The following is a 27,999-nucleotide window of genomic DNA, read 5'->3' as shown; positions in this document are numbered from 1 at the left end:
TTGAATATGAACTAGTTGGGCTACATGTTACCAGATAATGAGCCCCTCTACAAGTTTGAAAGGCCTGTATTACTGCAAAACATGGGGGCTAGCGTTTAACTTACTGTGGGGTAGGAGGGTAGGATAGGCTATCTCATTTCTTCGAGCGTTGTTCCTTGTAAATTGTGCTTACTCACGCGCTTGTGCACGCACTGTTTCACGTTCATCTGAGGGCTTCCCCCACTACATCGCACGTGCGTGTTAAAACTGGCAGCACATTTTTTGAGTGTTTCGTATCCTTCCAATGAAAGTGTTTGTGTGTGTGTGTTTGAGAGAGAGAGAGAGAGAGAGAGAGAGAGAGAGAGAGAGAGAGAGAGAGAGAGAGAGAGAGTTGTCTGGGCGCTTCCGGCTTGAAACAGCCTAACAAACAGCGCTTTACTACAGACAGACACAGCACGCATGACAACAGAAACCTCCCAAGAAACTCGTATTTATCCCGACAGAGAGAGTAAATTGTGACAGGCGCTCGGTGCTCGAGTCGGCACGAAAGGCTTTTGAAGTTGCCCTGAAACAACCCGACAGAAAACGCTCGTTTAGGAGAGTAAAAGCCGTTTCAAATCGTTTTCTTCTGTGGAGGAGGAGGAGGATTTGTTGATGAAAAAAAGGTAAAGAAGCAACAAGGACCGGGGGCAGCGTCGAACAGTTTCTTTTTTTTTTTTTGTGCGTGGAAGAAACGATAGGAGTAGTAGAAAAAAGTAGTCGAGTCAGTGCACGAGGAGCTGTTATTGTGCACGTTTTGTGTTTTTCATGTGTGCGAGTCCGACAGAAGAATCCTCCTCTTTTCATTACTGCTGACTGTAATATCACTCAGAGTAATAAAAGTGTCTGAGAGGAGCCCGGAGAAGACGGGACAGCTCAGAGGTAAGATAACACAAGGGGGCCTGGTTTTATGTCAGGACCCCCACATGAACACATGATTGTTCGTTTGATGGACTTTATTCACCACCACCTCTTGACTAGATCAGGAGGTTACAGTAAAAGTTGTTTGGAGGCCTACTCGTCATCTTTTCTTTATAGGCGGGTTAATCAAACTGTGTGAGAAGCCACGTTTTTTAACCATATCATCCATATGTTAAAATGATATGTGTCCATTATTATAGCCTATTATGTTTTGTGATGACAGATGCAGTTATTTGTAAATAACAGCTGTTTTCTAATAGTTTAGCCTACAGTTGGCCTGCTGCTACTGTAATTTACTTTTAGCTGTATATTTGCCTAGAAACGTGTAATTTTGCAGCATTTTAAGATACTCGTGTCCTTTATCCAAATACCACTGCCAAACTCAAATACTGACTCCCAAATATGAGAAGGTCAAAACTCAGCTTGGCTCTGCAGAGAAACTCCCTCCAGCAGCTTCTCAGCATCTCTGTCTTGAATGGAGAGCTGCAGGAGACCGATGATGGAGTCTAACACAAAGATGTAACCTGATGCATGCTGGTTACATCTATGTAATGATTATGTAACATAAAAAAAAAAGAAGAAGAAGTTGAGCACAGCATCGGACACCACAGTCAGCACAGTATCAGCTCTGTTTATACTCACAAAAGATAACACTCAGCAAGGATTGAATGTAACTTTTCTCCCGCTTTAGAAATAAAATAAATCACAGATTATTTCTTGTTACAATTGTGGTATTCTAATGTTAGATGTTTGATATTGATATACATTGTGATGTATGAAAATTGTATGAATAGATTAAAATAACAAATAAATAGGCCTATGTGTACTTGTGTCAGATCTAGTGAGTTAAAAACAACGATAAGCTCATTATGAAAGAACGAATGTAAAAAATTAAATAAATAGTTTGGTTAATAAATCCAGACCATTGGGTCAAAAGTCAAACTTTATTTTAATTGTATGATAAAACAGATGCACTTAAGCCACATGACTGTATTATATCATTATAGCTCCGCTCTGCCATCTGTTGTCGTTCATTTGTCTCCCTAACTTTCTGCTCCAGTCAGAGCGCTGTCTGTAGGTGTATTGCCCACTTGTGTAGGCAGATGGACAGTTCAAACAGCTCACACAGACCCACTCACTCTGACACGGGGCTGCGCTGAAGCACAGACATAACACACACTGAGGCGTTTTTTACACGGAGGCTCATTTACACCAGAATCCTCCGTGCAGGTAGCCCTTGACATTCTGCTCACACTCTGCATTGTGATTGCTTAGCTGTGCTGTTCTCATCAGGATGGCAGCGTATCAGCACAAGCACAGAGTCGTGCTCAAGGTCTCCTCTCTATTGTGCTTCATGGATGTTTAGAGTCAAATGTGGCATCTTGAAATGTCTGTGTCCTCATGGATATTTGAGTGTGTTTTTCACAAGATGAAAGAATTCCTCTTTCATAGTGATTGACAGATCAGAGCGTAGAGTTTACGAGCTAAAACTTTTAAAACACTTTTTTCTTTTACCTTGTCATTCTTAGTTCATATGCCTTTAATGACCCATGGGCCTGTATTCCACCTTTTACCATGCAGAGAATTCAGAGACCCCAGAGCTTTCTTTCACTGCAGTGAACAAAAAAAAAAAAAAAAAAAATCAACAACAAAAAAAAAAGTCTTTGGCTTTCCAACCATGTGCACCACGCAGAGTGAAAACTGTTCTTGCAGCCCGGTGCCGCCTTATTAAACAAGTGAGCCGTTTCAAACAGTACGTCTACTGCTTCTGCATGAAAGCTTCAGAATAGACAGCTAAACCGAAATAGCCCGTAAACACCTCGCTCACTCTCTTCTTCCTCTCTCCATCCCCGTCCGAGGCCTGAATCGTGCTGTTGTTTTCACAGAGTCGTAATGGACGTTAGCATCCAATAAACACAGAGAAGTGATTACACAGTGTCTGCTGCTTGGTGAGCTACTCAAGTGAATAAGCTGTTCAGAACGTTTCCTGCCTCTGTCTTAACTGCGTCACTGCCCAACGAGGAAACCCCATGTTTACCCCGTGCTCTTGACCTGAAGTCTCAACTTATCGGCGTTCAAACCACATCCTAAGGCTGTCTCTCTGGCAGCTCAGCACATGATGCACCTGACCCTTGAAATTCACAGAGAGAGATGTTTGTGAGTGGTCTGTGCTTCAGTTAGCTTGGGTGATTGTCTTACAGGATGGTGTGTGTGTGTGTGTGTGTGTGTGTGTGTGTGTGTGTGTGTGTGTGTGTGTGTGTGTGTGTGTGTGTGTGTGTGTGTGTGTGTGTGTGTGTGTGTGTGTGTGTGTGTGTGTGTGTGTGTGTGTGTGTGTGTGTGGCAGGGGGGGGGGGGTTCAAAACATAAGAACTGCGTCTCAGGGCCGAACGTGACCTCGACTGCTACACTTTGTGTGTGTGAGAGAATCCTTGTGGAACAGGACAAGTGGAAAAAGTTTTTTCCAAAGAAGGTTTATTAAAAAAAAAAGGAAAAAAAAGACTGATGTTGATCGTTAAAGCGCTGGCAAGTTGTGTGTTTGTAATGATATGATGACATCAGAGATGGGGAGGGTCCTGCTCTCTTCTCTGAGCAGGTCTGTTTCAGAGTTCTTCAGTGGTTATCATCTGTTATGTTGACCGTTTTAAAAATGACTGAGAATGAAGCGCACGTTGCAGAAACTGTAGGAGAGCCTTTGGTACGTACTCGACATCCTGTGCATTTCAACTAAACTACAAACGTCCTCAGGAGCATAAAGGACGGGTCTCGCTTCCTGAAGGCCTTTTCCACAAGGGTATTAAATCCTTGTTCTGTTTCACAGTAAAACAAAAAAAAAGCAAGCCATGTGATTCACAGTTCTCCAGAAACCAAATGCGAGACATTGGTAAGAAATCAAATGATCTTCCGACAAAGGTCAGATGTTTCTGATTCTGTTTCAGTCACACATGGAACAAGAAGCCTGCTCCAAGACAGTCAGCCGAAACGGCAAATATCTCAACTAAGACAGAGATGCATTGTTTTCTGTGGCGGGACAATGGCCTTTAAATCATCTGAATAGATTCGAAAAGTTATCTATAGACGAGTTCATATTCTAGGGGAAGGCTTTACTTGTTGCCTTGTCTTTTTCTCTTTGTCCCCACTCACTGTCTTAGGTTACTTAGGAAATACTGACCGCGTGGCTGTGTCTCATCTCTTAACCAGAAGGTCAAGGGTTCTATCCCCAGTTCCTTCATCACACGTCACAGTGTCCTTGGGCAAGGCACTGAACCCGAGTTGCTCTGACTGCTGAGTCAGCAGCGTGTGAATGTGTACGAATAGGATTAGATCCAGCTCAGTGTGTGAATGTGACCTGCAGCGTAAACAGCTCTTTGTTTAGTCAGACGACTACAAGAACCCTTCTACAAGCTCAAGTCCATTTGCCAGGATCTTTTTGCTGTCCTTCACTACAGTTGTGCTTTTCTCTGCTTCCACAGGTCACTTCCCCCTCCACCGCCTGCCCCTGCATGTTCCTCTGTATCTCCATCTCTCTGCCCTTTCCTCGTGCCTCCTCTCATTTTCTCCCTGAAAGAATGTTACCTTCACGTGAACTGTATTTTTAGACTGGAGCCTTTTTTTTTTTTCTTGTGGGGGGGGGGGCAAGACATTTTGTATTAAAGAACTTTCAAACGTTGCTTGAGAGGAAAGGAAATGATTGGCCTGGACAAGACCAAACATTTTAAGACAATAAAACAGCCGTTTTCGTTCAAATAACAAATGCATTTTTCTTCCAGTGTGTGTGTGCGACATGTCTCCAGCTCATTTCCTCCCATTCTTAATCGCTATCTCTTCATCGATCCCCCTCTCTCTTCCTCTGTTATTTATGTCTTATTTAACTTTAATCCCAGCACAAACAATGCTATCATTTATTTAGAATTAATGACAGGACTACAGATATAATCTCCATGACGCAGGACGGGATGGTTTTCCAGGAATGGAAAGTTAAATTCCCGCTGTCTGTGTTGTGTTGACTTCTCTGGTTAGACATGTCAGATTTGGTAGAATAAAGAAAATAAAAAAACTGTCTTTTCGCAGATATTCTTACGATCTCGGAGCTGCAGTTGCTGCCTGAATGCAGAAGAATCGCTGAGCTGTTGTCCAGACCTCCCTCCACATCTCCAGGGGAGACTGTCAGATGTGTACCCAGCACTCCCAGCCCCTGGCCAGGCTGCGGGGATGGCAGCGTCTGCCCTGAACCCGAACAGCCTCAGAGTCATGAACAGGTCTGCTTCAGTTCCCTCTTTGAGTTTACACTTTGCCTCCTTTTGTTTCAAGACTTCTGTGTTCCTCAAGAGTTTTGTAGAGGAAGTGCATACTTCAAACATTTTTTGGTCAGTATGGATCCCTGCAGGTAAAAAAAGAAAAGTTGTAACACTTGACTGTTGAGCAATGATGATAGAGAGAAACATACGGTCAGTTGCAGGATGCTTAGAATATTTCTCTCTATTGTAACTATTTCCTCGTTCTCTGCACTTGAACTCATGCAAGGACACGTTGTTCAGACAGATTTTGTCATCCGATTTTATTTTGAGGCCTGTATAAAGTGCCTCGCACATGTTTCCAAGATGTTTATTTCAAAGCAGGAAAATTTGAATTGATTTTACTGGTATTGCATGCATTGGACAAAAACAAAACAACAACAAAAAAATCCATCATTTTAAATTAAGGGAGAGCTGTGGTGGTCCAAATCAGTCAAAGGAAGGACATGAGATGTGTTGATGCTGTGAAGCTCCTCATTAGGATCAGATGGAAGCGGTTGCCTTCATGTTGACTTTTGCATCAAACAGAGGTTTGCTTGTCGACGGGCTCTTTGATTTAACTGAAACGGTTAAAAGGCCAAATGAATCTTTTTTTTTTTTACATTTTGAGAATTAAGACTGCAAAATAAGAGAAAATCTCAGGCCCATGAGAGACGGTGTTTAACCTGATACAGTTCAGTGCTTTCAGTTAGGATTTGACTTTGACTTGGACAAATATTCGACTGATAGTTCCTCTGTTCTTTTCTCAGCAATAATCAGTTCCACACCCAGCCAGGCTCCTCGAGCACCAACTCAACGGCGAGAACCAGTCCGGTTGGTCGACCTGTGCTGCCAGTTCCGGATCGGAGTACTTACTGTCAGCTGTTGACTGGAGGTCTCTACAGTCCCACCAGCCCCAAGGTAGTTAAAGCTGTCGTCCTGTAGCTTCCTAAAAAGTAAAGAAAAAGTTGAAAAAAAAGAGCTTTTTAAGTTGAGACCAAAGTCTCCCAGCTGCTATTTTATAAACACTTCTTACATGTGTCATCTTGATGGTAATGGTAATCCTGTCCTTTTTTTTCTTTTCTTTTCCTAGACGAGCCCTTCATCCCTCAGTGGAGCTTTCGTCTTCCCCCCTTCCTCCCCACTTTCCCCCAGCTCCTCCCCTCGCGCTCGCTCCCCTTCCCCGCGGAGTCCGGACCTTCTCGGAGTCAATGTGGGCCAGCGGGTCCGACGACTGAGCTCGCCCGGCTGTGAGGAGAGAGGGGACGGAGAAGGGCAGGAGGAGAGGGGACGGGAGTCCGGAGGAGGAGAGAGGCGAGAGGAGAAGAGACGGCAGGCACAACTGCTGCAGATTCACAGGGAGCTGCAGAACGTCGAGGTGATTTGACCTTTCATTTTCTCCTTTTGTCTTCCTGACACGTATCTCTGTCTACCTTTTGATTCTTTTTGTCTTCATTGTCTGGTCTGTCTGTGTTCGCATAGGAACGCATTCCTTAAGCAAAATAGAGCAATGCGTCACCCTCTGAAGGATTTACTACTTTGTTTTGATTCGTTGGGCTTGTCAGAACAAAGTCAGTAGGAAGTACTCTCACCTGCTCTCCTCAGCTGTTCTTAATTTAACTAACCTTGTTAAGCTGGAAACTCACTTCCAATCTTTTCATTTTTTTTTCATGGTTCAAACTATTGTATCTTCATTCAATGTCATTTTGATTGAACTTTTTTAACATTATTATCCTATCACAAGAATGCTGATAATTTAAATACAACGGTAGAGCTTCAAAACATTGTGCTGATTGTGTCGGATTTAAAATAAATTGTGAATTAACGTTTAAGTAAATATTAACATTTTTATGTGGTTAAATTGGATGTTACTTTAGCACTGTTTCTTGGTTTGTACTCTTTTCTTTTTTTGGTCTGGGATTGAAAGGCCACTCACATGTTTAGTCAGGAACTGAAAATAACCAACCGAACTTGAAACTTGTCAAAATCATCTTTCATGGCAGTCTGCAAAGTGCCAAGCATGAGATGCAATTTCATCTTTTCCACGTTCTTAATAAAGACCGAACATTTTAATGATCTTTTGCCAAGTCTTACAGCGCACCTGTGAGATGATAATCAGCTTAAACCAAATGTGAAAAAAATGAAATGAATGTCTCTTCAGTTTAACCAAGGAAACCAAACCGAGGCTACATTTAGACTCCTACTTTCTTCTTCTATTACAGGTCAGAGGGAAAGTGGGAATATTTGAGGCCCACATTTCAGGAATTCGTGCCCAGGTGCTCAACAGTGAGCTACAGCGCAGCCCTCGGTCTCCGCGAAGATCGACGAGCCAAACACCAGCCCCTCCCAGCCAAGGAGAGAAGGCTCCTGACTCCTCAATGACCCACCATCAGGAGAGGAAAGTCCCCCCTGTGGTCCAAAATGGAGGAGAGAACGAGAAGGGAACCACGGAGGGAGAAAGTCGGGAGAAGGAGGACGGCGGCGCAACTGAAGAAAATACAGGAAACAAGACACTTATCGGTCAAAATGGCAGCCTTTCTGAAACAACAATCCAGAGTCCACTTTTAGATGGGCTGTCTGACGTTCAGGCTTCCATTGAGACATTACACCTGGATGGGAAAACAAATACAAATGAGGGAGAAAGAGCGGGAGAAAAAGAGGATGGAAAACAGGAAGGAGAGGTAGAAAACAATCAAATACTGGTTGACAAAAAAGAGAGGACAGAGAGAGAAATAAAAAATGTGAGAGAAGAGGACTTGTCTGATGAAATGAAGCATGCGAAAGAGGCCAACAGGTCGGACATTAATACTGAAACGCCTTCCTCTTCTCTGACTCCAAGCAATGAGATCTCCTCATGTTTGATGGACAACAAAGATCACACCTCCAACCACTCTATCTCCGTTCCTCCCTCCATCCCGCCCTCCATCCCTGCTGTCATTATAACTGACCACGGTTTGGAAAGCCCACCGCAAATCTCTGAAGGCTCCAGCTCGGACCTGGGACTAAGCTGCACCCCGAGCCCGGGTTCAAGCCCAGTCCCTGGGTCCAACTTTTCCATCCGTTCCCTCAGGAAGTTGTCGTCCTCCTCGGCCTCCTCGGCGGGGTTCTCCTCGTCCTGGGAAGAGTCGGAGGAGGATATTTCCAGTGACACAGAGAGAGGAGAGCAGCTTCTCAACCCTGCTGCCCTGACCTCCAAACAGAAAGCCGTAAGTAAATAAAGTCGAGTAAGAAGCGTTCGCATGCATGTAAAACCTGCCTCACATCGCAAAGATCTTTTTTTTTATTTGATAATGACAATGACCTTGAGACACCTAGGTCACCAGGAAGGCCATATCTCCTTCACTCAGGGAAAACCAGACAACTTAAATGAAACGCTTGGAAACTCAATAGGTGATGAATGATAGGTGATTTAAAAACCTATGTGATGTGTTTAACAATAGTGTGTCATGAAAGGAACGACGATATGAAATGCCATAAATGAGTGCGTATTAGCATTAACTAGTTTTTGTTTACGTGTTTTCAATGTTTCATAAAAATTCTTATAAGGCGCTGATGGCCTAGTGATTAGGTCACGCTCAATGTACCGAGGTTATGGTCCATCCAGCAGGGAGCCTGGGTTCAAAGCTCCTTTCCCACATGTCATCCCCCCTCTCTCTACCTGATTCAAGTCGCTATCCACTGTACGACGATCCAAATAATGGGTTTAAAGTCCAGAAATAGATGTTAAGAAGACAAACTTCCCAATCATTGGGCTAAACTCAGACTGTCTTCGTGTGTTCATTCGTTATGCTCATATGGTGATAAGAATGAAACCGCAAATTAATTGTGCAACCCTCATTTTAAACATCCCTAAATAAACTCAAACATCAATGTCTTAGCATCGCTGATCTTACCTTTAGCTCAAAGTAGTTTTGCAAAATAAAAGCCCCGGGCATCCAGCATTGTGGGAGTCCTTCATTTTTTAGTAAAGAGACTTTATACTAAACATTAATGAGACCAATTGATGTACGGAGACAATTTAATCATTTTTAGGTCTATTTAAAGGTTGAAGATTACTGATCATTTATTGGTTTGCAATAAATGAGAACATTTTCAGCTGCTAAATTAAGGTCAACTGTGTTTCTGTCAACAGACAGGAAGACGTGTTTTTTTTAAGTATGCCTGTTTGGGGAAAAGCAGGTAACATCCTGCTACTTTGTCAGGAACATTTGGAATGTTGATGGATTTTGATTTGTTAATAGTTTGACAAAGTTATAGTTTTGACATTATTGATAATGCTCTTATTATTAGTAAATGTTCTCTATTAAAACCAAAAACCTAGTTTGTGCACAACTTGTGAAATTGTCGACACTCTTCAAAGACTTTTGGGTCTCTGATAACGATTGTACCTCAAAGAGTTTGTTTGAACGTGCCTCCGAAAGCTGCTGGTTGCATCTGCGTCAAATCGACAGAACTCCCTCCCTACTTCTACTGTGTGTGCGTGTGTGTGTGATTGTTTGTGTGTTTGTGTGTGTGTGTGTGTGTGTGTGTGTGTGTGTGTGTTTGAGGTGGTGAGTACGGGTAAAAGAACAAGGCACTCGCAATTTGCAGTCACACACGCTTACACTTTGCCTGTGTTTGGACTTTTGTTCAAGGTGGAGGCAGAGACCTGTTTGTTTGTGTGTGTGTGTGTGTGTGTGTGTGTGTGTGTGTGTGTGTGTGTGTGTGTGTGTGTGTGTGTGTGTGTGTGTGTGTGTGTGTGTGTGTGTGTGTGTGTGTGTGTGTGTGTGTGTGTGTGTGTGTGGGAGTGTGGATATGTTCTTATTTGTAGCCGGGATAAGTTTACGAGTTCATCTCAGTTCTGCTATGAAACACGATTGAACAAAGGATTGTATAACTGAATCCTTGGATTGTTTGGTAAACAAAGTCCCTGTCCAAGAAGAGTCCCTTCTTTAGAACTTCACATTTTTCTTCTCATATTCTTTTCTGTTCAATTATCATTTTGTACAACCTTGAGAAATCTGCACTCTCTTCCCCGTTCGCGAGTAAGACAGCAGACGATGCAAACTTCAGAAAACAGACCAGGCTGAAATAATTACATCATCTGCATAATGGCAGATATAACACAAGTATAACTTTACGAGTTTATTGTGGTCTAGTTTTATCAGACTCCTGATTGTGTGTGATGGATGGATGTTTTCTTGCATATAAAATGTTTGAATGCTCTGGGCTTCCTGGTCAATATGCATTACAAGCTATTTGTTTAAACGAATTTGGCTGATGGATTTGAATAGTGTTTGTATTGCTCTTTGCATAATCCAGGCATTTGTTTTTGTTCCTTTATCCTGGCAAAGAAAGGGACAGAAGCTCCAGCAGCTGACTGAAGGAGAGAGGCTTTTATAGTTCCCATTAAAAGTCTTCATTTCCCCCCATCATAGCACAGAGATGTCAAACACCAGGGTCATTCATGTTCATGTCTGTAGCCTGTCACAGATCCTGATCACATGGTATACTCAGGATATCTGCTGGACGTGTGCAAGAAGAGGCAGACATGCAGATACACATAAAGTATGCTTTCTTGTGTGGGAGGTATGGAGGAAAAAAAGAGAGGGAGAGAGTGAAGAGGAGTGAGACTGAGAGAGGAAGAAAGGCAGAGGAATACTGTGAGCGTAAGATGAAGTCCTACTAAAATAAAAATACGAGCAAAACAAAATTTACTCTGCATACTTACAACGAATGATTTATGTATTTCAACTGTTTACGCTTTTGTATGTGATTTATTTAAGAAGGGAGGCTCAACTGATACTGAGATCTCTTTTAAAGGCAGTCCTGCACCAAGATTGTGATTCAGTCAGATACTGGAAAATTCAAACTCTGCATAGTTTTTCAACCTGCCATTTGTATTCTTTTTTTTTTTTTTTTTGATCAAACACGCTGCAGGAAGTAGACTATTAATACAAGTGGGCTTGTCGGTATAAGGGCGCATTTAAAGTGAAAGGAACAGGCCCCAAAACAGAACCCTGGGGTACTCCTGTCTGACCACCATGAGGGGACGACTTTACATCATCTTCAACTATGGCTGGAGTTAACTTTGTGTAGTAGAACCAGTTACTCATCCAGAAAAATAAAACGTTGAACAATCAAAAAGCTCTGCATCACTATGAATGACTCTTATCCTCACAGTTTAATCCATCATAGTATTCATAGTGGTTTTAGATAATAATTTCTCCTTTGCTTTATTCGCCTAAGTAAGCATGAGATTTTCATTTCTTTTGGTGTAAACACATTTGAACTTGTCTGCTTGGTTATGGTCATTAGTTTTATGATTATATCAACTCCTACCTGAAGAGTGTACACACTCCGTGTCTGAACAGAGCCTTTTATAGACACCATCGGGCTGATCTTTTGACTGTTGGGCATCTCTCCAAGTTGAGGAGGCACACATGTGCTGCCAGTGTTTCCCCATTCTTGTTAATTGGCAGCGAAGGGGCACCTGCAATAGATAGGCTTCTTTGTTGTTTTTCTTTCCATAAAATGTCAGTTTAATGTGAGGAAGGAAAGAAGAGCAGTAAGAGATATGTCATGTAAGGGAGACACTCTCCTTTTTAGTGTAATTAACTTTTGATGCATTTGAAACAACTTAACCTGCAAGTGAATTTAAAGCACCATATGTTAAAAGTTGGATTTGAGATTGTTTGTTCTTTGGTACAATCTTTCTGTCAAGGTGTGCTCTTCCAACTTTTCAGAGAAATGAATGGCAGAAGTGAAGCTAATTATGCTAAAGCTAAAAAGTACACCGACGTGTGTTGTCACTCACGCTGTCTGTGGTGTCATTAAAGACTGGGATGTTTGACAGTTTGGGACTTTTTCCATTTCACTGATGTTGCATCCTTAATAAACAAAGCTATTTTTGGATCAAAGACTCGGCCAATCATGCTCAACTGTTACACTTACAGATGCTAACGTTGACATATCGTCTGCACACACCACACTAACACTTGGTTGAACTTTGCAGAAACAGACAAGGCTGTCTCCACACAGGAAGTTTTTCTTTATCACACATAGGTTAACTTTTGTTGCACTGGGTCGCATCACTCTGCGACTCCACTTTGTTTGTCGATAACACAAATTGTGAATTAAACCGAATAGCTAATGAAGAACGATTTTTCTGTGCTGTTTCTGACGGGGCAAAAACTCATTTTCAAGACATGAACTATAACTCAGCACTCTGAAACACTCACACACACACACACACTGTTTGTACTGCAGTGGAAAATCTTCACTACCACGGTGGCTGGTCGCTTAGCAACCCTGTGACGTCAAACTGAGTTTCCCTCTCACATCTGTTTGTGTGTGTGTGAGAGAGAGAGAGAGAGAGAGAGAGAGTCTGTAAGTTTAAGTGTGTGTGTGTGTGTGTGTGTGTGTGTGTGTGTGTGTGTGTGTGTCTGTGTGTGTGTGTGAGTGTGTGTGTGTGTCTGTGTGAGTGTGTGTGTGTCTGTGTCTGTGTCTGTGTGTGTGTGTGTGTGTGTGTGTGTGTGTGTGTGTGTGTGTGAAAAAGGGCCGTGCTTCACCGTGAGAGGGGAAACACCGGTCAGTTCTTAATTTGGTGTTTCTGCGAGAAGTTGGGATTGAACACATGTTGGAGAACTTGCCCTGGCTGCGGAGGAGTCAGGTCACCGTGTTGAAGCTGACATTTTGGTTACAAGAGCGTCTCGCGTTGTATCCAGAGCAGAAGTCAAGTGTGGTTTCACACGGTTTTCAGAGCTGTCAGAAACACACACGCTGCGCGGGGAAACCCTGCTGAACGCTGTTAAAATAGTTGTGCATGTGTGCTTCTTAGAGAGGTGATCCACAGGTTGCATTTCTAATTCTGATCATGCTTTTCTGAGGTATTCCTCTATGAACCAAGAGAGCAAAGAAACAGCCTAGAAAATGAGGTATTTGTTTGATTTAATTCAAGGCTTCTTCTGAGAGAAGATCTGACGTGAGATCTGCTCTTTAATGTTCCATTGTGACCTCTGTTTGCTTCCTTATCTGACTTGAGTTTAAAGTTAACTGAGCAGCCACATCACAAACAGCCAACCACTTTTTTCACCCATCAGTGGTCCCTTTTTCTAACCTTTTATATAACCGTCCAGCCGACCTTGGTTACTAAGAGATCTATCAGGCACCGTCCAAGCATGTGCTGCAAGTTGTTGAGCCCGAAAACACTCCATGCACTTTAATTTTGTGAGAGTGTGTGTGTGTTTGCCTTTGCGCCTCACAGTCTAAACTTTGCAGACAGTTGCAGTGTGTGTATCTGCGAGGGGACCTTGTGGTGAGTGATATCAGGCGTGTTGTTTCCCTCAGTGCTTCTCCATCGAAAAAAACATCGGCGTGCATCAGTGTTTCCCTCTCTGCCTTTTCACATCACAAATGTTTTTAACCCCTTTGACCCGAATTTTTAAAAGTATTACTCCCTGCCTCTTTGCATTCCTCCATGCATGCAAAGTATTGATGGTGGCTCTGTCGAACCCTTGTTCCTTTGATTGAAGAACTAAAACAAATACCCAAACATCCAGGCATCTTGTTTTGATCAGTACTACTTTGGATATTTGCATTGAAAAATGAACTTTTTTAATGCAAATGTTTGTTTCAGCTTACATACAAACGTCTACAAGATTAATGATTATCATTTTCACTAAGAAGCTCTTTGCATCTGTGCTGCTTTGTTCCTCTGTGCTCTTTCTGTTTACAGAGGGCAAAGACTTTTTTTTTTTTGTTTGTAGTCAGCGGCGGATGTGGAAAATACTGTCGCTGAGGCAAGCGGCAACCCCCCCTCCCCACTTCCTGTCTGCAAGAAGTTCCTTCTCTTACAATTTCCCCTCTCTCTCTCTCTCTCTCTCTCTCTCAATGGAAACTTCACTGTTTTGTGCTTGGTCATCCAGCTGGTCTGCATAGAGAGATAGGAGAAAAAAGGAGGCCGACAAAGACAAATATGAAAGAGCGAGACGGAGCGTCTCTGCGTCGATATATCTATGTTTCCTCATTTAAGTCAAATACACAGTTATCATAATACTATATAAGGTTATTATCAACTAAGCTTTATGAATGTCAACACACGTCCAACCATTGAATACATCCAGATCCATAAAAAGCAGGTGGACAGGTATTACCCCATGTACGGAGGCAGTAGTGGTCCAAGTGGGCCGCCTGAGTGTGAGTTCTTTCCTGCATGTTACCCCCCCCCCCCACACACACACACACACACACACTTCCTCTGCCTAATTTACTCTATCAATGAACTACAGAAAACCTCATCAAAAAGACAAAGTCTCAAAGCCACACCAAAAAAAAAAAAAGTTGATTTAAAAAAATCCATTTAGCTGAGAAGTTTAAGTTTGCTTTCGAAAATATTTCCTGCACAGCAGAGGCTTCTATTTATTGCTTTAGCAGTCTGATGATGGATAATTGAATATCACATGCACCGTCATGGAAAAACTGTAAAACATTGTCTGAAGGGTGGCGATAACTTCTAATGAAGGACTTTAACTGCACATTTTTCATGTCTTACATGAAATGATGATCAAAGTAAAGTTGGAAACACGGTGAGAATCTACTCTGAGATTATAAAAAAAAACACTCAAAACTTGTTGTCCTCAATACATGTCGTGATAAACGTGAAGTAATCCTATGGGTGTTCCCTGTGTCGTGTTGGAGATTAAAAAGCACTTTTGTCATTGGCCCGTTTTGATCTCGCCGTACAGACTGATCCAAAATTCAGAGAGAGTTGACTTTTACAACTCATTCATTTTTCCCAGCTTTTTGTTTACTTTGAACTCACAGGTGCAAACAATTCATTTCAACATGAAATTCAACCCAGATGTCCCGTCAATCCTTTCTTATGAATTCATGAAGACGCATTTATTGTCACGACGTCGCCCATTTGGAAACATTCCTGCAGATATTTACGATCACAGACTCTTGATTTTAGACACATTCATATGTTCAAACATTTCTTCAGCATCAAAACTCAACATTAGTTTTCATCCATTGCTGGGCCCAGAGGAGTAAGGCTGCAAGCGTCGAGCTGTTGAGGATGTTTCGTTATGTATTAACTTGTGTTGTCATTTCAGTCCCAAATAACAGCTAACCTTACCCAGGACAAACACACAGAGTCTCGGCATGTTTCCACTAACACACACACACACACACACACACACTCTGTCTCTCATCCATCTGGGTCTTTTAAATGTTGTGACCTGAGTGCAGATTTGCATGTCCAGATTTTGTGTCCTCTGTTTTGCCAATCAAATGAACCACAATTGTTTACACAGCGCGAGACACACTCACACACACGTGTGTGTGAGTGTGTGTGTGTGTGTGTGTGTGTGTGTGTGTGTGTGTGTAAATCTTGTGGGGCAGAAAAGGAGACGTGTCTCAGGTTATTAAAGCTCAGACAGAGTCCGGCGGACGGAGAGGTTCTGACACGTTTGCAGGAGAAGCGGACAGATAATTAGTCTTGTCAGTTTGGTCACCTCAGGCGGCCATGATGTCCTCATGGCTGTGCTCAGTGTGGAGCGTTGTTGTGTCAGTTGGAGCCATCTTTATCATAGCCATCATCCACCTCCGCACCAGCCACCTTCAGGTACACTTCTACTTCACCATGCACTGAATGCTTTCTATACCTGGAGTTAGTCTTTCTTTAAAGAGCTTCGACAGCTCGACTAGTACTACTTCCACTTCTTTTTGAATGATAATGCTCCTCTGGTTTCATTGTGAAGCCTTTAACTCCTCTATTATGCACACAGTGCAGCAGGCTCACATTTGAGACAGTCCAGACTTTCACTTTCTGTGTCTGCAGCTGTAAGTGGGCAGTGTGGTGGAGGGACGGCGGTCTGAGATAGAGAGTGTAGACCGGGGATACTTAGCAAGCTTTAGCATGATGCTCGATGTGTCTGCAGAACTGTCGAAAACATCACGTTTTTTGGGGAGGGGGTTTTGCCTCTGAGCCACAAACTTTTTAATATCACAATAATAAAAAAAAATATGTTTTTATCAAAGAACATTATTGTTTTCATGTTTATAACATTTTGTTTAAGTTGACTTTAACTTTCTTATGATTTCATTTAGAAATAAATAAAAATGTTATGGGTTATTTCAGGTAGGCAAGCCAATCAAACAGTCAGCCATTAAAAATAATGCTCTGGCTAAAGTATTGTCAAAATAAATTGAAATAATCAGAGGAAACATGCTACAGCATTATTCATATAAACCCACCAAGAAATAGGCTTGCTTTAGAGTCATATGCTTCAAAAACAGTTAAAAGGTAACTCGTTCTATTCCTTAAAAAGCAATCAGTCGTATAAAAAGAATACTAAATGTTGCTATCAAACTTTCCTGGTTGTCAAAAGGAAAGTGAAAAATCCCTCTCCTTCTCTGTCTGTGGCTCATTTCAGCTGAGCCACCTCGCTGTCACTTTCCACCATGTGACCTGGACACGTGTGTGTTTGTCTTTAACTTTGTTTTTTCTCTCTCTCTCTCTCTCTCTCTCTCCTTCAGTGGTGGAGAGAAAACCCCCTTCATCTGACCCTGAGAGAGAGAGAAGTGTGTGTGTGTGTGTGTGTGTGTTTAAAGGTGTGTGTTAGTGTGTGTGTGTGTGTGTGTGTGTGTGTGTGTGTGCGTCTAACCATAGATAGTCATGCTATCAACTGATGAATTTTCATCAGGTCCAGATTATGCGACATGGGTTATGTATCTCCTTCTACGGTCGTCTCCTCTCTTATCTTATCCGTCCTCTGCTCTCCTGCTCATTTCTTCTTCTTCTTTCTCTTTGCTTATTTGTAGTCATAATATTATGTTTCCTGGTGTTTCCAGAGTGGAGGGAATCCTCCGTGTGACATCACAACGTAAAGATGGAGAAAACAGATTTTGCAACTCAACATTTGACACAAACGTAACCTGCCTAATGTGGCGTCATTCAAGGAGGAGCTTTTCATCTTTTGTGTTGTAAATTGGATGGATGAATAGCTGCTCTGGATTTAAATCACTTATGATAGATGTTTAAATAATTTCAAATGTGCTTTTAAGAGGGTACAAATGTATTTTTCCTTATTTTCTGTGACAGTGTTGCACAGTGAAGCATTGTTTAAACCCACATAACAAGACATCTGGAGTTTTTCCTTCTGATGTAATGCTGCAGCCATAAATAATAGCTTTGGTCTATTATTCAACACGAAGATGGATTACTGTAGCTTTCATGTGTCTGCTCCAACATGAAGCAGAATCAGCAGGCATCAGTTTAAGGCGAATGTTTAGGATTGAAGGGATGTTTTAGTTTTTTGAGGATGTCAAAAATCAGACAAAAAGTCCTTTTGTCTGTTGTTTATGCTGTTCTGAAAATGTCCCACTTCTTGTTCTTTAAACATTTGCCTAACCTGTCATGTGTTTATCCTGTGAAGCTAACAGTTAGATTTATGTCGGGGACAAACAGAGCGTTTGACTCGTCTTTCTTCAGCAGATAAATGTTGGAGGAGGTTTGATCACACGGACAGAGAGCGGGAGAAAATTTGAACTTAACTTGAGTCAGCCTGAGGTCAGCCAGATAAAAGCTGCTAGTTTGTATGTGTGTGTGTGTGTGTGTGTGTGTGTGCGTGTGCGTGTGTGTGTGGCAGGAGTCCCACAGTTCAATTCATGCCAGGGACAGGGAGAACCCTTGGAATAACATGGTGTGTGTGTGTGTGTGTGTGTGTGTCTGTCTGTCTTTGTCTGTGTGTGTGTGTGTCTGTGTGTTGTGTGTTTGGGTAACCAGGGGAAACCCCCCGGCTTGATCCGCCTGAGTTTAGTTACGAGTGTTTTAAACAGCTACAAAAAGAAGTAGAAGCTGGCAGAGAGAGATTCCAAACAGGGATGCCCCACTGTGTGTGTGTGTGTGTGTGTGTGTGTGTGTGTGTGTGTGTGTGTGTGTGTGTGTGTACATGTGTTTAAATACTTGTTTTGCCCCTAACATCAGTCAAAGTCTCAAAGGATAAGCTCATACATCGTGTGTCTCAAAAGGGTCGAAATAGATTTACTGAATCAAATTCAAACACAAGGATCATTTTAGTTCCTGTCATGTTTTATGTTCTGTGAATGAAGGAGCATTTTGTTTGCCCGCACTGATGAATTATTATTCTAAAGAGCTAATAACTTCTGTGGTCCGTGTTTACAGCACAAGTCATGGAAGAAGATTAAAAACATGGTCCACTGGTCTCCGTTTGTCATGTCTTTCAAGAAGAAATACCCCTGGATCCAACTGGCTGGACATGCAGGTATACACACGAGGTTAAAAAGACTACGATGTTTGAATCTTTAAAAAAGACTGAATAAACATTTCATCTTTTGTTAGAACGGAAAGTTGGTTTGGGGATGTTTGGAAATGTAATCCCTCCTTTTAAAAGGTTTTTTAAAGGCGTGTCCAAATCCAAATAGAAAGTACGATGAGGTTGGCAGCTCTTTTTCTTCTTCATGTTTTTTTTTCCACCTATGTAGTGATTATCTCCATATGAAAAATAGTTTTTAGAAAAGCTCTTGTTTCCTTACTACACATCTCACTTTAACCAAAGTATTTGAAGTCTTTCTCCACAGTCAGTGTTTTTTTTGTTTTTTTTTCCAGGGAGCTTCAAGGCGGGAGCTAATGGAAGAATTTTAAAAGTAAGATATTTTTTACAGTGCGTGCGTGCGTGCGTGCGTGCGTGCGTGCGTGCGTGCGTGCGTGCGTGCGTGTGTGTGTGTGTGTGTGGACCCTTTACATGTCAGCTTCCTGACAGTATGGGTCAGGGAGGCCAGTATCATCCACATGGTAAACAAAGATTGCGCTGTGTTTAATACATCAAGTGGTATAAAATATAAACAGCAGCACATGTTGCTTCATTGGTAGTTTTATCAAAGTCCTGTGTTTTTACTCAATCCTGGCTCTCCTCCTGTTATAGACTGTTATTGAGCTGAGCAGAGCCTGACATGAAGAAGTAACTCACTCCCTGAACCAGTCACTGGTTACTTCCAAGTATTTGGGAGTGAAGTTATCTCAGACAGAGTCCCCGGTTAAACTGGGATGATGTCATGAACCAGGTTACATACAGACTCTGATTCATCCGTCAAATCTGGGAGGATATGTTACAGGTTGTGTTTAAAATGTGCAACAACAAAACCCTAAACAGATCTCTGGTTCAGATTGAAGAAGTTGTACATGTTGTTGATGATGAGTCAGTGTAGCAGGCACCGTAGAAAGATTCTAACTTGGTGTTGATGTATTTCAGAAACACTGTGACTGTGAACAGCGCTGTTTGTCTCTCCTGATGAGGGACGTTCTGCGCCCGTTTGTCCCTGGTTACCATGGAGACGTAGAGAAAGATGGCCAGAAATACAACCAGATGGAGGATCTGCTTGCCGAGTTTGACTTCCCATGTGTGATGGACTGCAAGATGGGAGTGAGGTATGAAGAAATAGAAAATCACAGGACGTTATATAAATGAAAGCAAGGAGCTTCTCTTAAACACAGACAAAGGCGGTAAAAGGTCACTTCTTTTTTTTTTTTTCAAAAAGACATTCACACCAAACTACAAACATTTCTTCACTTGCTTAATTAATTTGCAAAGAACTGCTCGAGTCAGGTGTTCTCAAAAGGTGCTTGAATAATTCCGTTTTACACAACAACAGGCTGTAGCTGAGTATGAGGGGGAAACAAACCCAGGAGTATTAAAACCCAAAATGTGAGGTGCAAAATGTCTTTAAAGCTCCTGTGAGGAGTTTGTAACTGGTTATGAAACACACTGAAATTAATACTGATGCATCTCCGTGACCTACAATAGCAAGCAATCAGCAACAAGGTTGGTTATTTTCTTTGTAGTAATGAGGCTTTAAAGTCCATGAAGGCTGCTGAGAGGTAGGAAGCACACAAGAGGATTACCTCCATCATGCCAAAAACTGCCTTCATTGACATTTTCCACAGTCAAAAGCAATCGTCTGATTGTTAAAGCAGCATGTGATTTCATGTAAAGAAATCACTACGTACGCATGTAAGAACAAGATGAGCGAAGTACTGCTTTGTCCACAAGAGGAGCCAAAATGAGCAACAATCTGAGCTGATCATGTCCCTTATTAATGCCCAAAATGGGCTAACTACGAGTCCTTTTGGTTATAGTCAAGCCAGGAAGTTTGAGATTTTTAGAGTCAATAAAGATTCTGGGCAACAACTACAAAACTCGAGACCTCAATGAAAACATATAAGAACTGTCCTTAACAGTCTTTAATAAGATGAAGCGCTCGTGATCCATCTAAAGGATAATGTGAGCATGTGCCATGCTGATAGTCTTCACAGCTTCTCATGTTCTCTTCCCCACACTTCAGGACCTACCTTGAGGAAGAACTGACTAAAGCTCGTAAGAAGCCGTCACCGAGACCCGACATGTATCAGAAAATGATCGAGGTTGACCCGGATGCGCCGACGCCTGAGGAGAGCGAGCAGAAAGTGGTGACTAAACCCAGATACATGCAGTGGAGAGAGACCATCAGCTCAACGGCCACCCTGGGGTTCAGGATAGAGGGAGTCAAGGTAAGACTCACAATGTGCATGTGTGCCGCCTTCCTTCCCTCCTTTTATTTTTTTTTCCAGGGATTAGTGTGTCTGTTTGTGAGTAAGGGTGTGTTTCCTTCAGGGGCCATGGTTGTACTTCCTGTTTTGGACAGGAACTTCCTCTGAAGTCAACGCTGTGCAGGAGTTCCTTTGTCTTACATGAGGCCTGTCTGTGGCAGCTCTGTGTGCTTCAGCATCTGGCATTGACATTACACACACACACACACACACACACACACACACACACACACACACACACACACACACACACACACAAATCTCAGTCTATGCTGCCTTCATTTTAAGGGGTTGTGTCTATATAAGGACATTCACAGCCTCCTGGTGGTCTGTTGCCATGAGACTGAGGGTTATCCCCAGAAACAGAGAGGTGTGTGTGTGTGTGTGTGTGTGTGTGTGTGTTGGATGGGGATTTCTGTTCAAAAAACACTTGGCAATCAGGTTAGATGTGAGGGTACGTGAGAGGGAGAGAGCTGGACTCAGACCTGGACCAAAAAGGAAAGACATAGTTTTGTCTTCAAATAGTACCTTGTTGCCAGGCAGCAGCAGAAGAAGAAAAGCCCATTTATTCCTCTGTGAAGCAGCACACTGGCTGGCCACCACTGCTGGTACTTTCTCTGATGCTATTCAACTTCTTTTAATACTGTACAAGCAATCCTGATATTAATTCAATCTTTCCAGGAGCTGTTCATTCTTCCTCTCTGCTTTTACCAGTGCTGGATGTAAGAAAGCTATGCTGTGCTAAATTCTATCCAATCAGTTTAAAACATTTTACAAGGAGTTAATTTTGAATGTGTTGTTTGAAAGACTCACAGATGAACTGTGACAGTTGACATTGTTGAATGAAGAAAAGATCAAACCAGTCGTTCAGATGAGTAACACAGAGTCAGGATCGTTTTTTATTGCCAAGCACATATAAATATACAAGGAATTTGTATTGGTGCAAAAAACAGTTCACATGGAAAATAAAAACAAGTGCTTAAATAAAAATAATTAAATATAAGAAGCATATGCCAAATATAAAGAATAATAAAAAACACAAAATGTACAAAGGATCCATGAAAGAAAATAAATGTAGCTAATAAAGTCAGCTCATCAGCAGGGACATGACTGTATGTCTCTTCATATGATGAAACAACTATCAAAGGATTTCTTGAAACTTTGAGTATTTTTTTTTTTTGGGATCTTTGGACTTCAAAGTACAAATTGAAGCTTCTGTGAGGAACTTTCCGGTTAGTTGTGTGCCTATGAATATGAAGGTAATATTTTCAAACTGAACTGGTCTCCTGCTTCTTTTAATAATCCAATACAAAGCTCATTGTACACGTTTTCAGTGTGAAGCTTTCCCCTTTGAAGTGGTTACAGGCATTACAAATGTTAATATAAATGGAATCAGTCTTCATGCTGTTACTCTGTTTTTTTAGCTCATAAAGAGGCATCACCATTCATTTCTGTCAGTTACACTACAAGTTAAAACCTGCTCGCACTCATTTATTCAAAACAGTCACTTACTGATGAAAATAATGTTTACATATCTAGCTGTTTCTGTCAGCATGTTTAAAAACAGTGACAGAAATATGTTCTGGTCATTAACCAGAGGGTTGTATTTATCATGTCAGACAAAGACTCCTCGCTTTGAAACTCTAAAATTATCCGACATTTTCCTGACCTCTTTGTTGCATTTCCACGTCCTTCCACCCCTCTGCTCCTTCTGCTTCCTCCCTCCCATTCCTCTCTACCCTCCCTTCCTTCCCAGCTATACAAAAAAAACCCTGGATGTTGCATAGGGAAGGAGTAAATGTACTAGACATGAACATTCATCTTTGACTTTAGGATCTCTTGAATGATACTGTCTAAGTGTCTCCTCTCCTCTCCTCTCCCCTCGTCTCCTCTCCTCTCCTCTCCCCTCGTCTCCTCTCCTCTCCTCTTCTCTCCTCTTCTCTCCTCTGCAGAAGGAAGACGGAACCGTGAACAGAGATTTTAAGAAAACTAAGACGAGAGAACAAGTTACTGCAGCCTTTCACGACTTTGTCAAAGGAAACAAGGACATACTGGTGAGTGTGATTGTACTGTAGTGTGTGTGTGTGTGTGTGTGTGTGTGTGTGTGTGTGCGTGCATGCATGCCACCAGCCTGACCCTTGTGTTGATCCAAAAAAAAAGAAAAAAAAAGGAAAAGGAAAACTAATGTCCTGTACTGCTTTAATAACCCCATGGGAAACACACACACACACACACACACACACACACACACACACACACACAATGCGACCTTAAGCCTCCAGGGCCTGAAGAAAAGGGAAGTCCTTGGGAACTCCCTGCACTTCTTATCTCACACAAAGACACACAACTTGCACATTGTTTGTGTATGACAGCATATGCTTATTAAAGGGTTAAGGGTTTTTTTTCCATTTAATAAGTCAAGTAAGGCATTTAGTGCAGATATTTATTCAACAACCCTTCCTTTTAAAAGCTTGACTGTGTAGCTGTGTAAACAACTTGTGTTAGACTTTACCTGTCAATCAAAAACCTGCTGTTTTATTACAGAACTGTTATTTAACCCGGCTGAAGGAAATCAAAGACACTCTGGAGACCTCCCCGTTCTTCAAAGTTCACGAGGTAATTACACACATCTAGTGACAGGTAGACTTTTTGTCTACTCTGCTTCTGTTGTGGTGCTACTAGAAGAACACATTCATAATTGACAAAAGAACACATGTATCATAGCCTGAATGTTATATAGAGAAATATTTATTTAATATTTTGTGGAAGGTTTTGGGGTTTTAGAGGATTCAAACTAATTCAAACTTTTTTTTTCTCTTGGCACGTCTATCTGTCAGTCCAGTTACTTATCTCCAAATCTCTACCAATATTTAAGCTTTCCTACCATTAAAAAAAACCTAATTTAGAATATTTTAGTTAGAATTTTTAGTTAATTTAACTTTACTTGGCACAAAGTCTAAATTGGTGAATAAATTTCAGTTTTGTATAATATCTGTTTTATGTCTCTGTTCATGATAATTTCAATGTAGTCATTGTATTTCACTTAGTGACATTAAGCTTCTCAAACACAGTTCACACAGACAGTGCAGGTTTTATCAGGGAAGTTGGACAGCAACAGCCCTGACCACACATGCATACATTCATTTTCACTCTCACATGCACCGCACACATATGTGCTTGCACACACACACACACACACACACACCGGACGATATGAGTATAAGAAGTTGGTGACACTGGAAGTGAGAGACACAAACACATAGGTAATGTGAGTAAAGGAAAAAAAAGACTTATGTTTAATCATTGCTTCCTGTTTTCTCATTCTTCCCATTGTCTGTGTGCCTCTTCAGGTGATTGGCAGCTCCTTGTTATTCGTCCACGACAGTAAGGGGCGGGCTAAAGTCTGGATGATCGACTTCGGGAAAACAACGCCTCTTCCTGAAGGGCAGGAACTGACACACCGAGCATCATGGGTAGAGGGAAACAGAGAAGATGGTTATCTCATCGGACTTGATAGCATGTTGGACATCATTACTACCATGGTGAACTCTGAGACTTGAAGTCTGAGGGTCTTCTTTTAATTTAAACCAAGTGGACACTTTTACACACATAAAAACACTTCCATTCATTCTTCCTTTCTCTCCTGGTGAACACTTTTGACTCGCTCGAGGATTTCTCCGTCTGTACTCATGTTGGACACCACTTCATGATGTCACAATAGCCTGCTAAATCCATTCATTGATGACACTTTCATTTTTTATTTCCTCGTTCTTTTACTCGTCCTAGCAGGAAAAAAATCCCTTATGTGACTAAACAACTTCTATGATTAAGTTTTAGAAGTGCTAAAGTAAGCTATTCGTGTGAGCTAGCATGCACACAAAAATAAATGTAAAATGTTTTTTCTGCTACGACACAAAAACTCTGCTGTAAAAGAAGCACATTTTTACATTTATTATACCTGAACAACACACTTAAATGCTCCAGTTAAAACATGTAGGTCACATTTTACACTTTAAAGGCTAATAACTGGTGATATTATATATTTTTTATGGTAAACAAATCCCCTTACAAGACCGAAAGCTGTTTATCCATTCCTCAATGAGTACCTAAGCTGTCAGGAGCCTCCAGCCCAGAGCCTGCTCCTTCCTTTAGAAAACATAAATCTTTAAAAATAGACAAAGGTTTTATTTTTAGCTGACCTGCAGTGATGCTTGGGGGATAATATAAACAACCACATCAATTCACCTCCTGAGGAGCACAGAAGATGGTAATGCATTGTAACAGAACAACATACAGTAGAATAAAAGAGTAAAAAGCTCTTCCTACAGCCAAGGCTTAGCGGACAGAGCTCAACATTTAACTGAACATGTGTTAGCTAGCAGTCTGACACCTAACACTTCATAGAATAAGTTTTCTTTTAGAGAAATAGTAAAAGAAGAAGAGGAAAACAGTTGTGGGGAAATTATTTTTACAGCTAGTCTGTATTATTAAGTTAACTTTTTTGTCAATTCCAAAGTAACTTCACCTTGTCAAGTGCTTCTTCAGCACACAAAAATGTTACCAAGACCATGACAGAAAGTTGCAGATGAACATTAAACATAATGTAATTGTCAATTCAGCTCTTCTATTAAGTTGACTTATGGGGCTTTGTGGCCTTGACAGCTTTAGAGAGACAGGACCTTTAAGGAGTGAGAGTGGGAGACATGCTGACCGCGTGTTGAGTGCATCAGGGACTGTAGCCTCAGTACAGGAGGCGCCTGCTCTTCCAGCTGAGCTACACCTGTGACCCGACTCCTCCCCACTTTATCCCAAAATATGGTTTCATAATGTTTGAAGCTCTGACGCACAAAGTAACCTGTGGCTACACAGTCAACACCAGTGTATATAAAAAAAAAGAACTATCACCAGATTATAATTTTTAACCCCTTATGTCTACAATTTGAAAACATATTACCTGGTATAAATATCAAGATTTTTTTTAGAACAGCAATTTTGATAACTGTGTCATGGAAAGTGTTCATGTAGTGGTTTTGAAAACATGAGTTCAAACTCCGATATTTTCACATGTATTACCTTACACACCAATCCATTCACGTTTGAACAGTTAACCCTCTTTAGCATCGATGTTATACTTGAATTTGACTTAGATTGGACTGTTTGTTTTCTCGCATCACCTCATCCTAAACACATTCCTCTTCTCTCTTAAAAAACTTAATGCACCTCATTACATTTCCACTGTTAGAGATTGTGCACTTTAATGTGTTTTAACTGATACAACATATGTTTTAACTGGGTCTAACATTGAAAACTGTTCTTTTTAGCTGTTTTTCTTCACTTCTTAATCAGTGACTGAATTTAGATACTGTACATTTGTCAGAGAGTTTTCATAGGTTTGGAAGAGAGTTGTAATTATGTGAAACAAAAATATACAGCTCACAGTAGTTTCAGTATGTTAACAAATGCATCAGTATATTTGCAGCCAACTGGTCATCCATTAGTCTCGCCTTGGTCAAACACTTCTCGTCCTTCTCACACCTTGCTGGGATTGTTCACAATGTACAGCAAACATTATGAAGTTTGATGTAGTTATGTAAGATAGTTTGAACTCCGACCCTGTGGAACACTTACAGCCATGACCAATCGTTGTACAGCTTACCAGTGCCTTCTTTACAATACAAAGCCAAGACAGAAAACTGAAAACGTTTTCTTATTTTAATCTGTTACAATGGAAGCTTCTTAAAGTCTTAACTGTTTGTTTTTGTGCTTAGTCTTACAAGGGTGCATGTTTACTATCCACTTAGAGTTACATCTTACTTTTAATTGTATTATTTATAACATTATAATATGTTTTGTTTAGTTAATGGAATACTGTGACATTTGAATTGTGGGCTGTGTTGTTGTTTTGTATTCACGCATGTGTTACAATATGATAAAAGTCAAATTATTGGGAAAGTCGCTAACCTGGTGACATATTTAAACCACTGGATGTGGTTGTAAAAACATACTTTTGATGATTGGAATACGATACCCAATTAAAAGATATTTTTGAGCGGATATGAGAGACAAATGTTCATATTGTAACAGGTTATTAGTGAGCAATACAAACTAAACAATATGCCAGATACACTTCACCTTATCTTTAAAATGCCATGGTATTGAGTTAATGTTTGCAGTGACAGTAGACAGATAACCAGACTGATTGAGTCCATGCAGTGCCTTGCTTGTTTTTAGCCTTTTTGCAAAGTGATAAGATGATGAATGCAACAAAGGTTAGTTCACGCAGCCTCACATAAAGCTTGGAAAAAAAGGAGCAAAAGAAATGCTGAGAGAGCTTTCAAAGTTAGCTTTTTGAAAGGTTGTGTTACCTTTGACAGAGGCAAGCTCTTGGCATCTTTTTGCTCAGCTAAGCTAACCAAGCGTCTAGTTTTGGCTTAAGTTTTAACTCCTCAGGATAAAGCAAATAAGTGTATTTCCACCTATTTCATACTGTACCAAACAATCCTGCTATTGCACATGCCCCCCAATGTGCACTTATGGCTGTTAGTAGGTAACATATTTGTATCATATTGTTCTGGTTTTGCTGGCTTGTATATTTATTGGGATTGTTCCTTAAAAAATGTGTATTTGGTGGAAAAAAAACCCCTGAGTCCTGAGTCCTTGTTTTGGAGATCTTGGATCTCTTAGATTAGAGATTTTAGATCTGTCTGTCTGTCTGTCTGTCTGTCTGTCTGCCTAATTGATGTGTATCCTTTCAGAGAATCGATCAGGCTCAAGGCTCGAAGGACATGAACTCTTGTGACCTCAGAAAAAACCCACAGTGGACCCTTGCTAATGCTGCTGCTTCTGCATAGCCGCATTAATTGCTAAGTTTGCATGAGGGCAATTTGCCATTCAAATCACACATGTCCACAACAGCATCCGGAGCTTGTGGGAAAGAAAGGACATGATTCAGGAGAATGAAGGTTGTCAACATAGCAGAGATGGGATTTATTTGTTACATTAAATAGTGACAGACAAGAAAGTTTAACTTCTTGACTTTTTAATTTTCGTTTACAAATCTTTGGTGTGATTGACTTTAAAATATGGTATGCTCAAACATCCTAGCAAATCAAGAGATGATCATACAGTACCTGAAAGTCTTAGCGCCCTTTTCATAACAAAATGTAATGTAGGTTGTGTGGCGCCCTCTGCTGTCACCTT

General features: G+C 41.2%; 2 protein-coding genes across 3 annotated transcripts in view; both read left to right on the top strand.

Annotated features, from left to right (window-relative positions):
• Positions 1-27,999, top strand: part of stx7l (syntaxin 7-like) — a 280,516-nt gene that overhangs the window by 202,550 nt on the left and 49,967 nt on the right. The window lies entirely within an intron of this gene.
• LOC306832851 (uncharacterized protein) lies at positions 358-27,799 on the top strand. Of its 2 annotated transcripts, none has more exons than XM_079357862.1 (12): positions 358-644; positions 5,008-5,195; positions 5,981-6,131; positions 6,304-6,588; positions 7,433-8,416; positions 18,379-18,478; positions 18,823-18,860; positions 19,466-19,641; positions 20,556-20,760; positions 22,752-22,853; positions 23,344-23,415; positions 24,150-27,799. In XM_079357862.1, the coding sequence occupies exons 2-12, from the start codon at positions 5,149-5,151 to the stop codon at positions 24,357-24,359; spliced, it is 2,370 nt and encodes a 789-aa protein (XP_079213988.1). In that variant the 5' UTR covers positions 358-644; positions 5,008-5,148; the 3' UTR covers positions 24,360-27,799. The 2 variants fall into 2 exon arrangements, with proteins under 2 accessions (XP_079213988.1, XP_079213989.1); XM_079357863.1 differs by lacking the exon at positions 358-644 and adding an exon at positions 661-900.

Source organism: Symphodus melops (assembly GCF_947650265.1).
Source record: "Symphodus melops genome assembly, chromosome: 1".
In the NCBI taxonomy this organism is placed as follows: domain Eukaryota; kingdom Metazoa; phylum Chordata; class Actinopteri; order Labriformes; family Labridae; genus Symphodus; species Symphodus melops.
The sequence above is the reverse complement of the archived record's forward strand: the minus strand, read 5'-3'. Positions and strand labels throughout refer to the sequence as shown.